At 42.4% G+C, this 16,196-nt stretch overlaps 1 protein-coding gene across 2 annotated transcripts in view; it reads right to left on the reverse strand.

Moving 5' to 3' along the window:
- Positions 1 to 255: 255 nt before the first annotated feature.
- myo6b (myosin VIb) overlaps positions 256 to 16,196 on the reverse strand; it is a 52,533-nt gene continuing 36,592 nt past the window's right edge. The window contains exons 26-33 of one of the 2 annotated variants that reach the window (XM_084044287.1): positions 13,511 to 13,719; positions 12,804 to 12,882; positions 9,762 to 9,925; positions 8,620 to 8,667; positions 4,215 to 4,318; positions 2,994 to 3,128; positions 2,518 to 2,736; positions 256 to 2,346 (exon numbers count right to left, since the gene is read on the reverse strand). In XM_084044287.1, the coding sequence (XP_083900413.1) occupies positions 2,147 to 2,346; positions 2,518 to 2,736; positions 2,994 to 3,128; positions 4,215 to 4,318; positions 8,620 to 8,667; positions 9,762 to 9,925; positions 12,804 to 12,882; positions 13,511 to 13,719 (1,158 nt within the window). In that variant the 3' untranslated portion in view covers positions 256 to 2,146. The remainder of the gene's footprint in view (positions 2,347 to 2,517; positions 2,737 to 2,993; positions 3,129 to 4,214; positions 4,319 to 8,619; positions 8,668 to 9,761; positions 9,926 to 12,803; positions 12,883 to 13,510; positions 13,720 to 16,196) is intronic. The other variant, XM_084044288.1, reaches the window with a different exon arrangement.

The following is a 16,196-nucleotide window of genomic DNA, read 5'->3' on the forward strand; positions in this document are numbered from 1 at the left end:
GTGTCTAAAAACCTATGTGTCTACCTTGAGTTATTTACTTTTTATGAGATAAAAACAAATGCATCTGCTTACTGTAGCTTTCAGGCTTCATTCTAGCGGCTTAATAAAAATAATGAAAAAATGGCGCACACATGTATTTCTATTGTATTTCAATGCCAATATCAACATACAATGACAGATTAGCCAGGGATTTCTTTGTCAATAATCCTTTACTAAATGAAGATAAGTATATGGTACAGACAAAAGCATGGGCCCTCATAAAGCAGTGAAAAGGGTTGATAATTCATGGGGCCGTGGGGACGCAGTATTAATGCAACCATCTGGGTGACCAGAATCATATCTTGTCATGGGGTGCAGATGGTGACAAACCTGGTCAGAGCAATGAGATAATTGTGTTGTTCTGGAGCTTATGCTATGAAAATGTCAAGTAGTCAACATAAGCTTACGGTACAACATGTACGCACGCACGCCCGCCCGCACACACACACACAATTATATATTACAGTCTTGTCTGAAAAACAACACCAACCCTCAAACAGACAAACTAGACTTGCTTATGAAATGATCAAATATAAATTACAAAATGTTAAGGTTTCCTGGTTTATTCATTTTCCCAGCGAACATAATCATTATTTATCCCTAATGTGAAAATACACTACACAAATGCCAACAAATCCAGCCGCTTTCACCTTTACTCAAATTATCATTCTGGAAGGTAAAATACATTGTGATACTACAGTATGTGGATTAATATAAATACAGTGTTGCATACAAAGCCATCAAAGCGGAAATGCAGCAGACATTTTTGTCGAGTTTGATGTAAAGTGTCGATGTCATGTTGAGCTCAAGGACAAAGTGTAGGCGGCTAATTACAAAGTACTAATATACAATTATTTCTTAACAATCTAAAAATATTTTTTCCATTTTAAAAGTCTGATAACTGAGACAACTTTAATGAAGAAAAATATGAATTTTCAGCATCTACTGTAGGAGCTGCTTGAGATGATGTGAGAAGATGTAGCACTCAATAAGTATAGATTTGTAATATCCGAAAGACCATGAACCATAACCTTAGAGAAACAATAATGTATAATGATTACTCCACACTATATTTGAAAGGCCATCAATGCCATGTTCTTCTAAAAATCAAACATGGCTATTCCAGTCCATTAAGATTTTAATCAAAAAACAATTAAGACTCCCTTGGGGTAGTGCAGCAGTATTGCAGTTTAAGGCCTCATAGTGGCATTTTCCATTCAAGCATAGAGCAATAAGAATAATAACTCATATAACTAGCTAACTGCACCAATTATTACACAGCAAAATAAAGTCAAATAAAAAAAAACTAAAATAAAAGATATGAAGGTGCATAAAACCAGAAACAATTGAGACGATTCACAGAACGTGTCACAGTGCCAAAAATTGAAACTGTGTGGAGTGTCACACTGGTATTACGTATTTGTCATTCCTTCAAACATTTTAGGCATCACAGATTTATGTACTGACAGGCTGTGTGTTTATGCTTCTGTGTACACGTACGTGTCTGTGTCTGCTGAGATGTTTAGTGAGTGTGTATCTGTGCGTGTGTACGGGGATGTATGCACACAGTACAATCCTCAGTGTTCATTTAATCATTTGTATTGTGACTCTGAAGAGTGAGCAAAAGTAACCACTATTTGGTTATAGTTGTACACTCTCAAGTCAATTGAACACTGAGTGTTTTTCTGTGTAGGCGAGGCGGGCGAGTGTCCGCGACGAGCAGCCGATGGCCTCACGCGAAGCCTTGCGTGGCGTTCGAGTTGGCAAGCTGTGGCGGACAAAATAGGTTACCACGTGAATCTAAAGGAGCACTCCCTTCACACATCTCAGCCAATCACAGCGATTGGGGGTGGAACATTTCACTGGGAATAGCATACAAGCGCGCGTACTGTAAGTACTGTACAGGTTCTGTGTGCCTAAAGCCTGATTTGTACCGGTACCTGGTTTGTACGTTGTGTCTTACACCAAAAATAGTAGATCTACAAGCTTAGAATGCATCGCAGCGTGCTGCGTTGCGAGCTTGTACATCTGCTATTTTCGGTGCGTCAGGATGTTGATGGAGCCCATGTTTGTGTGCCGTCTATTTATTTATCTTAGTCCAGCTGGTTCACTTGAGGAGATTCTGAAGCATGGCAGTGGCGTAGGTTGGGCGGGCCTGCTTGCTCTCAATAGCGCTCCTAAGGTACTGGATCCCATCGCAGCGCTCCCAGATCTCTTCAAATTGCCTGGGCAGGATCTCCGCACCCCTCTTCCTGGTCAGACCCGTCTCCTCCAGGCTCAGCTCGCACATCTCCATGTCGTCTTTCCCTGTACACAGGAGGAACATACTGTCATGCACTTGAACACATGCATACGCATATCCATCCATACATTACCCAGTCACATCACTGCATCCACACACATGCAAATGGTGTATATCTATCAATAATATATATATATATACTAAATTCAAACTCAAATCAGTTCTAGAAGACCTACCAGCCACCAACACAATGGGGCGTTTGTCTGGATGTAGCTCCATCTGTCTGGCTATCCAGGGGCCATCAAAGTGGGCATACCACCAGCCCTTCTTCTTGTTCTGGGGGTCCTTGTACTGGTCTGCTGGCCGGATGAATGGAATACGGAAGTAGCGCTGTTGGCGGTTCATGGCCACTTCCTGTTGCTGGTTTACTATCGAAGGAGCAGGGTTCTGTTCGGCTGTGGTGGGGCAATGCACCAGGGAGCAAACAAACAGCATTAAGGGCAAGATTGTTTAGTTTTTCTTCACAACAAGCATTATTAAGGGTGTACTGCAACGTTTTGCAACCAAATGTTACTTCGATTTGTTTGTACTACGAGTACAAACAAATGTATTCTCTGCACAGGCACTGCAAAGACTCATCTCTCAACTGATGTTTCATAAGTGTACTGAATGCAACAGAAAGGAGTCACAAAAGTGATTTATCACAACTGACCATAGTCGGTGACTGATTTAGGGGCCCTCTGTTCAGTTCCATCATCAGTGCGTTTCTTGTTCTTGGATTTCCAAGCATGGTAGACCTTCAAACGTCGGTGGAACTCCTCCCTGCATGCCGCCAGCAGCTCAATGTCTGTCCGCAAAAGAGGCCATCAGTCAGCACACAAACATAACTGCAACAAGCACACGTTGAATCTGTATGTTTCAAGATGTCAAGGAGATTCCAACCGCAACGATAATTATCAATACCATCAAATGATTTACAATGTATGTACTATGTAGCTGGCCTCATCCAGGCTAAAGTACAGATATATTCAGTATACAATGTAATGCTACAAGATTTGAATCATTCAGAAAGGCTTTAAGATATTACACACACACGCACACACACACACACACACACACACACACACAGTATGTGTGCCTTTTCATCCACCATGCCTGTATAACAAGCTATGCACACGTGCACACACACACACACACACACACACACACACACACACACACACACACACTGTCTATTATAAAGTCATTGGTTAGAGTGGAACTAAAGTGGCATCTTGGCTGCTATTCCCATCCATGTTAATTCAGAGGAGAATGACTACAAAAGACATCTGCTATGTTCCAGAATGGTGGTAATTTCCTCTCTCTCTCTGCCTCTCAAATACATTCTGATTAGAGTTCTCAACAGGCCTGAAAATGTCGGGCAGGGTCGGGTTTGGGTGAGAACTCATTTTATTGGGTTGAAGAATTCTAATTTCCACACATTGTCCAGCTGCAGTCTCAACTTTTTTAACAACCAGTTTGACTATACCAAGACAATGACTGTGGAGGACAGACCACGAGACCCAGATGTGTGTGTGTGTGTGTGTGTGTGTGTGTGTGTGTGTGTGTGTGTGTGTGTGTGTGTGTGTGTGTGTGTGTGTGTGTGTGTGTGTGCAGGGTGGGGGGGACTGTTTTGATACACTTTCTTTTGGGGGTATAGGAGTTTAGTTACCAAAAACATGGACAGATGTTGAATTATTAACTATGGGGACTGAATAAATGATGCTGGAATGATGGAGGTGTGTAATGCATTCCACCATGGCCATCTGTGTGTGTGTGTGTGTGTGTGTGTGTGTGTGTGTGCGCGTGTGTGTAATAAAATCGAAGAGGCCCAACGCTGAGCTGCATGCCCGGGGTGTGTTCAGGTGTTCTGCTCTGCTCTGCTCTGTCTTACCACAGGAGGTGTTGATAACGTCCCGCAGCTCAGCGTACTTCCATTTGCTCAGATCGTACTTTTTCACCCCAGCAGCAGCCTTGGTTGCCTGCACCTGAGGACCCCTGAGGGCATAAAGGCAGAGAGACAGAGAATGAATTGAGACACACACACACAACAGAGAATAAGTCCGGGGAGTTTGAGTGGCAGAGATAGAGGTCAGGTACTGTAAGCTCTCACTATGGTACAGGACTAGGGTTTCACAGTGGATGGGATGTTCTGAAAATCTCTGTTCTGAAAGGAATAGCTAGCAGTTGTTAATTGTAAGCAAAAAAAGTTATTAGAATTATAAGCATCCATTGAAGACAAGATCAAGTGGCCAATGAGCAGACAATCATGGGAGATTTGACATGTGATGGGTGACAAATCAACACTGATGTTAGATCACAGAATAGAAATATAGAAAGTTAATCACTATACACAGTTACTGTATAAATAACATGATAGAAAGAAAATGAGCTAGAGCATACTCTACATCAGTGGTTTTCAACCTTTTTCATGCCAAGGACCCCTACATTGATATACATTTGGCCAAGGACCCCGATCTGAAAATGTTTTGTGCCAGGGACCCCCAGAAGCAAAGATTTGAGTTAAAAAATGTATATTCAAAGATATGCACACATTTTCAAGATTTTCCAAAAATAGCAGATCTACAAGTTCTATGAGCTTGTAGATCTGCTATTTTTGAAAAGCCAAAGCTAAGTGGTTCAAATGATTGTGACGCTATGTTAACTAATTTCGCTGGGGACCCCCTGGTACCCCCCAAGGACCACTGGTGGTCCCCGGACCACTGGTTGAAAACCACTGCTCTACATGAACACTTATAGTCCATCTAATAGCACAGAGTCTAAACTAGGCCTCCTCTGCATCTGTGCCTAGTGCCTACTTAGCAGACTGCTCCAGAGTGTCTGAGCTCCACCCCTGCTGGTCCACGACTGCTAACTCAATAATGGACAGGATTTACTGTAAGGGCAGTCGTTCTCTAAGTGGGATTTGGGGATCCCCGGGGGTCCTTGAGAGGGTTCTAGGGAGTCCCCAGCTAATTGATAGTTAGGAACCAAATGGCGTTAATGGACCCTTATATTTCTGTAACTCTAAGAGTGAACAAATGGACGCAAATGGAATCTAACGGTGGATTTGGTTCCATTTGTACACTGTCAAAGTTATGGGGGTCCGTGGCCTAATACATACCAAACTGGGGGGTCCTTTAAATTAAAGTGTTTGAGAACTGTCACTGTCGCCTCCTCAGCTCATGGACTTTAACTGTGTTTTTATGCTTTGGGACATTTAGGCCCTTTTGGTTTAGGTGTTTAGTTTTGTTTCCCTGATTGTTTACTTATTTGTTTCTGTAGCTCTGCTCTTGTAGTTCTGTGTTAGTCCGTTGATCCCCAGGTGTTGTATCTTATTTTTTATTTGTTTGCTGTTACCTGTCTCACCACCCTATAATTATTGTTATCTACCTACAGTAGCACTACCTGTGTCCTGTTTGCTTGTTTGCCTGTTAGCCTATCCTGTGTTGATTGCATTTTGAGTTAATCTTCGTCTCGTTGATTTTCTGTCTATGTACCTGTCTGTTTTGTTTTTGTTTGTTGTTGGGGGGGGGGGGTTCCGGCAAGCTCCATCGGGTACAAAAGATAAGATTTGGATAAGATGGCTGCAGAACGGAACTAGGACCTGACGTGGCAGAAGTAGGTTCGCAGTGGGAGGGCTGGAGGGCAGAAGTCTAGGGAGGAACCGTGGACACTGAGCGAAACCTCTCAGTGCTGCTTAAGCTCTGCAGGAAGGAGAGCCAACATTGTGTGTGTGTGTGTGTGTGTGTGTGTGTGTGTGTGTGTGTGTGTGTGTGTGTGTGTGTGTGTGTGTGTGTGTGTGTGTGTGTGAGAAATGCCCACTCTGCTCAATAGTAGTGTGTGTTCTTATCTTATTCTGCAGGACTACCTCCCTGTGTTTAAGTCCATGCAGGTGCAACACAAGTGGCATTTTGTGCAGCTCTCCAACTATACTGCAGCGCTTGCTGTGAGCACCCTGGGTCAGCATATTCAATGGAGAGAGAGAGAGAGATATAGTGTGGTCTCTCTGGATGCCTGGGCTAACACTGCTAAGATTAAGGGCTCAGGGTCCAAGAGCCCTATTTTTGTTCGAAGATCCTAAATCCACTATTTGGGGATTTAGCATTGCACATTGGCTACCAAATGTAATTTGGTACCCACTGGAACAGGAGGTTGCCACTCTAGGGGAATATGTGCCAGCTTTACACAGAGAATGTGGATGTGCAAATACCACTGATATGATCAAAGCCAAATTGCGGGGCCAATCACTTAGTTTGGATAAAAGAGGTGTTTCATTAATAAAGAAATAGCTATGGCTTCAAATGTGAGATGAGATGACAACAACAATTCTCTGATCTTTGTCACAGAGTCTTGTGAGTCACAATTATGTAGGTTCTTTTAGTTTGTGGTGAGTGTCAATCCATTAGTGATGAGCTTTGATATGCAGCTAGCCACAAGATGCCACACCATTCTCTATGGATATTTTTAGTGCTAGCATTCAAGTTAAAATGTTTATTTTTAATGCAGAAAAACAACCAAAGCCACCAAAACTAAAAGTATACGCCTGATGAAACACGCATCCAATTTATGCATGAATGAACTCAACCTCAAGTGTGTATATACAGTACAGTTACATAGGTTTTAGACTGAAATGTTAACGTGCTTCCACATCTAATTTCTCCTCGAAGACTGACAAGGTGTTCAGGCAAAAACTTAAATCCTAACAAATTGAGCTCAATTAAACTGAGTTAAACTGAGCGAGCGCTGGCGTGATAATTTGCTGGAGCAGGTTGATGATGACGGTGTCTGCTCTGACATTGAGGAGAGGGCACACAGCTCTGAGCTGCAAAGCTGCTGATCCTCCCCTCCAGGCGGGATGCATAAGCTACCTGCCAGTAGCGGGTGTCCATCAGTGTCATTGGATCAAATTACTACTGTATCAACAGTCATCATAGCTAAAGCCTCATTTATACTTAGTTGCGTGCCGCTCTCGGGCTCGGGTAAATAGCAGATCTACAAGCTCACAACGCATCGCGAATGTAATGCGTTGAGCTTGTATATCTGCCATTTACTGCACACAACACCAGGCTTAAGGTCATTTACACACCGGCGATTATGCGAATATACGCAAAATTCGGACTCGGCCCGAATAAATAAAAGACGCTTTTCCCTCCGCGAAACTGATGTGGAAGCTTGCATTGCAATTTTTTTTTTTTATTCGCATGAAAAAATCGCCCCCGGTGTGTAAGGACCTTTAGTACGGCTAAACACTTAATAATTAGAGGCTACTGATAGCGCTTCTAATAGCACCGCTGCATGAACTTGATCCCCAACATTTTTTACACGTTTTAGCATATTTTTTGATGTTTTTAAATGAAATCTTTGGTGATATTTAGATCAACAGAACAGTCTTTTAAACGCCAAATAGAATGTAATCTTTGAATTTCCCCATTATTTTTTTAGGCTATTCATGCGTACTGTAGCTTACGCTTGTATCTTTTACCTTTTCATTTCATTTTGGGATACTGTAAATATTCACATATTTCAGTTTTATAAACTGCCATGTGAGACATTGCACTGGGTACAGAACAGGTGACGTGTGGAGGTATTTTTGTATCAAATGCTAGATTTCTAACGGTTACTGTACAACAATTACATTTATAAGTAGTATTACAGTAGTATGTGAAAGATTAACAAATGCAGCTAATATTGCAAAACTAAAGTACAAGCAATGGGAATGGGGGAGCATCATACATTGCCAAACCCTCAACCACTTCAAACTCTATTTTATTTATACTTGGTCGTACAATGGTATCGTGCGGCGAAAATAGCCGATCTACAAGCTCACCACGCATTGCAATGCGTGTGAGCTTGTATTATGTAATTGACATGACCAAAATAGGGACGCCAGGTTGATAATCTTGTGTAGTTCACCAGCACCGCAAACAACATATTCAACATTTCGAGCCTTGAAGAACGCAGAGACATTTAGGGAATCAAAAATAGAATAGAAGCCCCATTTTATGATTTGCCATGTCATCTTCTGTTTTAAACATTCAGTTAGCAGGCATGCCGAACATATAAATGGCACAGTGATTCATACTGCAGAGAGGAGCGCACATGCATCCCAGATTGGACTCATGACGATCTTGTGTAGATTTCTCAAAACTCAAAAGAATCACGGCCATTGTTTATGGTCGCTTTGCATTGCAGGTGTAATCCTTAAATAAGGGAGGGAGGGGGGGGTGAGTGATCATTGTTTGCATTAGGTGAAGCGTGGAGAGGGGCGGTTATAGGAAGCAGTAGTTATGTCTTACATGGCTCTTGATGAGGACGCAGAGATAGGCAGAGCTGTGAACCCATTGCTGGGAGAGAACAACAGGAAAGATGTAGGTTACACATGCAGGCAGAGATTAAAATAACTTTGTTTACCCCTGAGGTTCAATATTCAGTCATTGTATCTACTACATACGTGCAGTATACTGTTTACTGCTCAAACATGCACACATGCATTGTATAATTTATGCACTGTACTGCATGTTGATTTTGACATGTGATATGTGTGCTGTACATGTACTGTATAACAAACTGTGGTATGCTATGTCAGTTGTGGTTTTTAACCCATTGAGACCTGAAGCCGATTCTATGTACATGTCTCCTAAATCCCAACAGTTTTCTGAAAAACATATGTTTCTATATCAGTGGTGCTCAATCTTTTTCATGTCAAGGACCCCCAAAATGATATGTATTTGGCCGCGGACCCCCATCAAAATATTTTGTTCCAGGGACCCCCAGAAGCAAAGATTTGAGTTAAAAATGTCGCTTTAAAAATATATATACAACTAAAAGGAAAGGTTTTTTCCTTTTAGTTGTATACTTTTCTTGCACTGACCTGCACCTCCAGTCGAGGTCTTACAAAGATGTGCACGAGTCTTATTTAGTTTAAAAATATATATATTCAAAGATTTGCACACATTTTCACGAATTTTCAAAAATAGCAGATCTACAAGCTCGTAGCGCGGCACTCGGTGCCGCGCTATGAGCTTTTTTAGCTCAAATCTAAAAATGACACTTAGGTCTTAATGGGTTAATGTACTGTATGTGCATATATTATGTATGTGTGCATGGTACTATATGTACAATGTTGATTTTGACATTTGATACGTACTGTACTTGCATCTCCATATTTCATCTTTTTATGATTTTCCATCCTATTTCATAATTCATCACATGAGTGGCGTGCAAAAGTAGTGACAACAGCATTCTACAAGCTCACAATGTGTTGCATCTGGAGCTTGTAGATCGGTTGTTTTAGGAGGAAAACAATAATAACATTTCGGAAAAATCGATAAAAATCTAGAATATTTAACCGATGGAAAGTATTAACAAGATCTGACTGTGGATTCGTATGAATAGTGTGAGTTGTGGTCTGTACTGTGTGTGAATAATGGTACTGCACCTGCGCAGGCCCGCCGCATCCAACTGTCCGTCTTCGGTGATGAGCTCGGCCTCGCTCTGGGCGATCCTCATGGCAAGCTCTCTGTCTCTCCTCTCCTGTTCCACCATGGTTGTACGCTGTACCTCCTCTTCACGCTCCAAAGCCAGCTGGACCTCCATCTCAGCCTAAAGAAAGCACACGCACACACGCACGCGCACGCGCACGCGCACACGCACACGCACACGCACACGCACACACACACACACACACACACACACAAAATTATTAATATTTTCCTTAACACATTCCATGCCAGAGTTTAATCTCATAATGTACTCACCAGTGCCAAGGTTTTATTGTTTTTTGTTTTGTTTTTTTCATGTCGCCATAGACCTCGCTAAATCCGTTAAAAATGCACGTTCATTTGGTTCTACACACACAGGGTATCTGTGTGCGACGAGCAGTGAAAACCGCGTCCCCTTACGTTCCGCCATCTTGAAGCTACAGCGGTGAACGCTAGACAGTGATCAGCGAGGGGAAAAGCAACAACGAGATAATCGACTTTAAAACCGGATCCCAGACAGGAAGCGGATACGATCGAAAAAAACGGAACCCGAATAATTTCGTTTCCGGGGGTGCTACCGGAACCGGAAGGGGATCAAAAAATTCGGAAAGTGCACTTTTTCGAATTAACGCGGATTTTCAAAATATCACCAGTTGGCGTAGATCTACGCGATTGGCACGTGGCGGCTTTTAATCGGTTCGCGTAGATCTACGCGACTGGCAGTCAATGGAGTAAGTGATTTACTTTGGTTAAAATAAGTGTTAAATAGCTCTATATTTTGATAGTACTCATTGCTATAGAGTGTTTGTTCAGGAAAATGAGTCTCCATGTCTCTCCAGCTCTTTAATGTAAAAGTACAGTAATATAACACATTTCGTAGCACAGAAAGTTATATATTAAGGTACCATGTTTCTTTTGATTGAAAGAAATAAGTAATAATACACATAATACACAATTTCCCTACACCACTAGGAGTAAAGAGGGTGTTTAAATGTTTAAAATTATAGTAGGATTTATACCAAAATACTCTTGAGAATTTGAAAAATAGCATAAAGACAAAATATGCCATCAAATCCACAGTGGAAACCAAAGGTTCCCTGTTCAGTCAGGTATAAAAGTAGGCTTTGGAAACTAATCTTGGGAGACTCATGGCTGATGACCGCCTGGTGTCAATGTGCCTCAAAGCGAACGTAATGGTGACAGCATTCAAATATGCAAGTGGCCTGGCTGAGCTGAGAGGGCAAGGGTAGGCGCAGTGCGAGGCTGCCTGTCAACGTTAAACAGCAGAACAACTGCTTTGATCAGCGTTGGGCCTCAAGACAGAGAGAATGGGCTCAGTGAGAGATTATGTAGAGGCCGAGGGGCATTAGGCACAGATGGTAGAAGGTTTTAGGTAGAGGAGTGTGTCCAGGGATGAAAAGATTTAGTCTAACAAGGGTGCAGTAGATAGTGGGCATGAAGGAGGCAGTGGAGTATATGGAAAAAGAGATACTGGTGAGGTTAGGAGAGATGATAGTTGAGAGAATAGAGGAGTAGGCAGAGGGAGGAAAGACAATGCTGGGCATAGGCTAAAGCCTAAAGCTGAAAAGGGAAAATAAATCATAGAACGAGTAAGCAATAACTCACTACAGGCCATGGCATATTGTGTTTACTTGTATCACATCTAAGGGGTGTTGTTCAACTGACAACCGCCATAGCTGTGATATAATCACAATATAACATGGCCTGGAATGAGTAATAGTATTTAATAAAACTGTTACCAAATATGTCAGTAGTCAAAATTATAGACACATCCCAATTAAAACAGTTTCAACCATGAAGTAGGCCCTCCCGAGTCCTGACTGCCTGCATAAACAATCAGTTTCTGTTTAGATTAGGTGACATGATCATGGTTTCTTGCGACATTTGTATGTTTTTTAAACAAATGTTTTTCTTCTTAGCTGTGGAGTGATAAACAGTAGAACTGTACACACGCATTAGACTTAAGTACCATGGTACAGTATAGTTATACCACACCTACAGTATCATACCAATCATAGTACGCGACTTGAGATACCCGTTTTATAACAGTCATGATATAAGCTGAGGGGACTCATGGTTCCATAAAGTAAGAAAAGGACAGTAACGTGACAATCCAAATGCATTGTAAAGATAAAAGTGATGGATGATAGTCCCACAGTGGGATATAATGCTTCTTATAGGAAGGAGTCAGCAGGTAGTGGAATTTGGAATCATCAATCATGATCAGCGGGTGACAGACCACCCCCCCACCCCCCACCCCTGTCCCCAAATCTGACTCAGCTGTTGCTGTGGGAGACAGCAAAATCACTTTGACTCTGAAGGGTAGAAGATTGGTCCGCCCGACACCGGACCCATGATGACATCAGGGTCAATAGTAGAGGACTGTACATTTCTATACAGTACACTCAAGGTCTTCAAACTGTGTATTCAGGTTGCAATCGCTTCAGAATTTGAACAGCAAAATGATGAATCATTCACATAACCCATTCAATACGAGAACACATCACGCAACGCGTCATTTTAGATTTCTTTGGCTATTCAAAAATAGCAGATATACAAGATCAAAGCGTGGCACAGAGTGCCGCGCTATGAGCTTGTAGATCTGCATTAAATTTTTTAGAAAATGCAAATCTTTTAATATATATATTTTTAAAGCAAACATTTGTCAAATATTTTGTTCCTGGGACCCCCAGATGCAAAGATTTGAGTTACAAATTTTCACTTTAAAAATATATATATTCAAAGATTTGCACAACTTTTCAAGATTTTTCAAAAATAGCAGATCTACAAGCTCATAGCGCGGCACCAAGTGCCGCGCTATGAGCTTGTGTATCTGCTATTTTTGAAAAGCCAAAGAAATCTAAAATGACAGAGATGCGTTCCCGTATTGAATGGGTGAATAGCGCTTCACCCAAAACATGCTCCTTTTTTTTCCATGTAAATAATTTATCGGGCTGCAAATCAGAAGTCGTACAAACCTGCAGCGTCTTCTCCTCTTCCTCTCTCTTCTTCCTCTCCTCTTCCTCCTGCTTCCTCTTCAGCTCCATGTCTGCTTTCCTGAGGTATAAGGACAGGAGATTACAAACGGTTAGCTTCATTTGAATGCCTTTGGTAGAACCTTGGGTCGTGTACTGTAGCTACATGGGCCTCGACCAAAGTCCAACACTTTAAACCCAAACCATTTGCAGCTTTTACAAAATGCACTTATTTGAACCCATTTCACCAATTACACCCATTCAAACCATGAACACACCTGTGTAACCACTTCATCCATATTTTATATTTTGTCTATTTAAAAATAGCAGATATACATGAGCTTGTAGATCTGCTATTTTTTTTTAATCGTGAAAACGTGTGCAAATCTTTGAAAATATATATATTTTTAAACAAACACTTGTAACTCAAATCTTTGCTTCTGGAGGTCCCTGGAACAAAATATTTAACAAAATGTTCGATTTAAAAATATATATATTCAAAGATTTTCAAAAAAAAAATCACGATTTAAAAGAAATAGCAGATAACCTTATAGCGCGGCACAAGCTTGTATTTCCGCTATTTTCGAATAGCCAAAGTATAAAGTAATGGTTATAGCTAAAATCTAAAATGACACAAGATGCGTTCCCGCATTGAATGGGTTAATCGCTTTCAAACATCAATCGATCATCAATGCCCCTTCGTCACTCACATCCTTCTGTCATCTTGCTCCTGTTGGCGGCGATTTTCCTCCTCCTCCCTCCTCTTCTTCTCTCTGTCCATCTCATCCTCGATGTGCTTCAGTCTCTCCCTCTCCTCCTGCTCCTGTTTCTTCTTCTTGATGGAGGAGAGGAGCTGCTCTGAGCGCTTCACCAGCCCCTGGTACTCTGCGTCAATCTCCTTTCTGGTCATTATTGTGGCCTAAAGGTCAAGAGATGGGGATGACCGGCATGTCAGCGGTGGTATTCATGGACCTATTTCATATTCTATACCCAGCTGTTAACTTCTGAACCAATACCTAGGCTCAAGTGTATTCTCTAGCTTGCTTGTTGCGGCAGTTTTGCTCAATGCATTTTAAATACAGGCAGCGGAGGCTTTAAAAAAGCCTTTGGGATATGTCAAATGTCTAACCTTTTGCTACCTGAACTTGCTTTTTTGCAACTGTTTTTCTTTTTTCCCAATTTAGTTGGTTTGGGGAACCAGCCACGTGTCTCTGCTCCCTCTGGACAGGAACAGCAACTTCGGAGTCGGAGGAACTTAGGAGTCGCTAGTGCAGTGTCAAAGAATGCCCTCACCGGCCGGCTTCCCACCAGTGAACACGGGCAATTATTGTGTTCGCTGGAGCGTCCGGCCAAGCCAGAGACACAGAGGAAGAATCGAACCCTGCAGTCTTGACGGCAGAGGGGCGGGAAATGTATCTCTGCGGCCCCCGGACACCCTTCTACCTGAATTTATTATGACTTCTGTTTCTCTGTCTCATTGTTCTGCCCTGCCATCAACTCTCAGGTAGCAGACATGCTGACTTACGCCTGTCACAGTGTACCACCGCCACCAATGCAGGATTCCCTCGTCAGACATTAAGTTCAGGGTGAGACGGTAGAGGTCACCCTACCTGTGAGGATTCATTAGAATAAGCCTCTGACGGCGACACGGAGAGGGAAAATGACACGGTCTTATCCCCGAGGTACAGAGGTCTGAATGACAGCCACTGGCATCTCATGCATTATACAGTCGGTGAAAGCACACCAGGGTCAATATCTAAGGACCCTGAACATCGTTAGCGTCTCCACACAGAGGCTGTTAATAGGCTAAGAGGTGACGATTGGGAGAGCCAGGAAGCAAAGGAAGGAACTTTGAGCTCTCTCACCATACCTGTGGGATGACACATAGTCTCAGCCACTGACAGCAAACATCTTCAGACAAGAAAAACTATAAGGGAATTAATACCTCACCATCTGCATAACTCATGGATCCTCTGTCTGTTCTTACCTTAAGTTGAGGGTGTAATACATTTGGTGCTTATTGCACAGGGAGAGCTGGGATTTGACTAAGCAAAACAGCCTCCCTAAATAACAATACTGGAGATGATGAATGAAGTCTTTGTCACCTTTATCTTCCTTTTTGTTTGGGGTTCGAGAGAAACAAGACACAGAATTATGAACAGCCTCAGAAAGTAAACGTCTCCCAAGAGCAAACTGATGTCCTTGTTGCAGGAGTCAACAACTAATTTACGGCACTTCAAACTGACCGCCAAGAGCAGATGACCTACTAAATAACGCATTAAAAGGCTGCCACTTGCCAGTGATCTCGAGTCTGTGCTGGGAGTAGAGAGCTTCCAGTGTTTGACAGTTGGTATTGTTCATGTTCTGACTACATATACCGTCTGGTTGAACTTTACCATGCCTCTGTGCTGAATTCCAACTGCTAAAAAGTCGGGCATTCTCACACTGTCTGTCTGTGTCCCTTTTATGCCCATATATGGAGATTTCTGTCAGTCCTCGTCCCTTTTATGCCCATGTATGGAGATCCTTGATGTCATCAGTATATGCCCATATATTGGCATGCCCAAATATGGGCATACCGGTTGGCTCTGTGGTTCTGGATATCCGAACTACTCGGTGGGCACAGGACTCCCTTGAGTCCTTTCCGCTGCGCACGCCAACTTTGAAATACAGTATATGCACATGACCATAATGGGCATAGCATAGTTTGTTTATGGTTATGTCTTGAGTCAGAGTGACGTGGCCGTGGTCCATCCGTCCGTCCGCCCGCCCTCCCGTGGCCAATTTTAATATAGGATAGGGTTTAAGAGGTTAGCGGTAACTTCAGCTGGCAATATTCTCTGTGTTTTGTTGGATGCATCATTTAAACACTGCCTCATGTGTTAGAATGAATTCAAATGTAATTAAAAAACATTCCAGCTTGAGGGATTTATATCAAAATGAGATAGAAAGGTAAACATAAACAAGGTTTGTGTGAAAAGAGAGACTTCAGATCCATCTACTAAAGTGACAAAAACAGCACAAAACATATCCACTAATATCCACTGGTTGACCTGGTCGAAGCATTGCAATTTTGGTGTCAACGAGGACCGCGATTTGAACCCTCTGTAAATTGTAGTCCTTGTTGACACAAGAATTATAAATAACACCACCTAACCCCTTACTTAGGAAGGACAACAACTGGGCAGCAAGATAAAGACCATTGGTATGCGGTCAGGCTTAGGCCTGACTCAGGGAGAAGGACGCCCCTGCCATGCAGAGTCCAGTGGGGGATATGGAGAGTATGGAACGGAGAGGGGTGTACCTGGGACGCCAGACACACCATTGAGCCCTCTGGAGACGTTGTGGGCTAACATCAATGAAACGTAGATGAAGCAGGGTGCCCACCTGATGACC

This window comes from Gymnoscopelus microlampas (genome assembly GCF_963454915.1).
Source record: "Gymnoscopelus microlampas genome assembly, chromosome: 20".
Lineage (NCBI taxonomy): Eukaryota > Metazoa > Chordata > Actinopteri > Myctophiformes > Myctophidae > Gymnoscopelus > Gymnoscopelus microlampas.